The 521-nt window shown below is 51.2% G+C and overlaps 1 protein-coding gene across 9 annotated transcripts in view; it reads left to right on the forward strand.

The window, feature by feature from the left end:
- The first annotated feature begins 182 nt into the window (after positions 1 to 182).
- Positions 183 to 521, forward strand: part of LOC102675860 (protein turtle) — a 53539-nt gene continuing 53200 nt past the window's right edge. For all 9 annotated transcript variants that reach the window (XR_004149802.1, XR_004149803.1, XM_031508607.1 and 6 more), the window contains exon 1: positions 183 to 325. Coding sequence is in view for 7 of the 9 variants with exons in the window: in XM_031508607.1 (XP_031364467.1) it covers positions 261 to 325 (65 nt within the window). In the remaining 2 variants the exon portion in view is untranslated. The remainder of the gene's footprint in view (positions 326 to 521) is intronic.

The following is a 521-nucleotide window of genomic DNA, read 5'->3' on the forward strand; positions in this document are numbered from 1 at the left end:
GGATCCGTGGTAGTGAGAAAGGAGAAGGAAAGGAGAAAAAAGAGGAGAAAGGCACGTGCGCGAGCGACCACTCGCTTCCTCCTCGCGCTCTTTCGAAATTCATTCCGATACGTCCCCTTTCCTCCGCCTTGAACCACCTCTACGTACATACATATATATATATATAATAATATAAGATACACGGCAGACGAGTTTCCGAATCCAGCCGCCAAGTCCACCAAAGTCCTTGATCCCGTTGGGGTGATCCTGGCCCCACCCGTATGCGAAGGAACCACACCCCGGCCAGAAAAGGAACGGAGGATACAGATTTACCGGGCGTCTCCTGGTAAGCTTTTTCACCTCCATTGTTGTGTCCCGCTCTCTTATCGTTTTCCCTCGATAAACAAGAAAGACAGAAGAAAGTAGAGCCGATTCTCTCTCTCGATTGTCCCTGTTTCTATCCGTTACTTCCTCCTCTCCTCTCCTCTTCCTGGCTCGAATGGCGCACATGGCCCACGGTTCCACGCTGGACTCTGGAGTCG

This window comes from Apis dorsata, unplaced genomic scaffold (assembly GCF_000469605.1).
Source record: "Apis dorsata unplaced genomic scaffold, Apis dorsata 1.3 scaffold_92, whole genome shotgun sequence".
Taxonomy (NCBI): domain Eukaryota; kingdom Metazoa; phylum Arthropoda; class Insecta; order Hymenoptera; family Apidae; genus Apis; species Apis dorsata.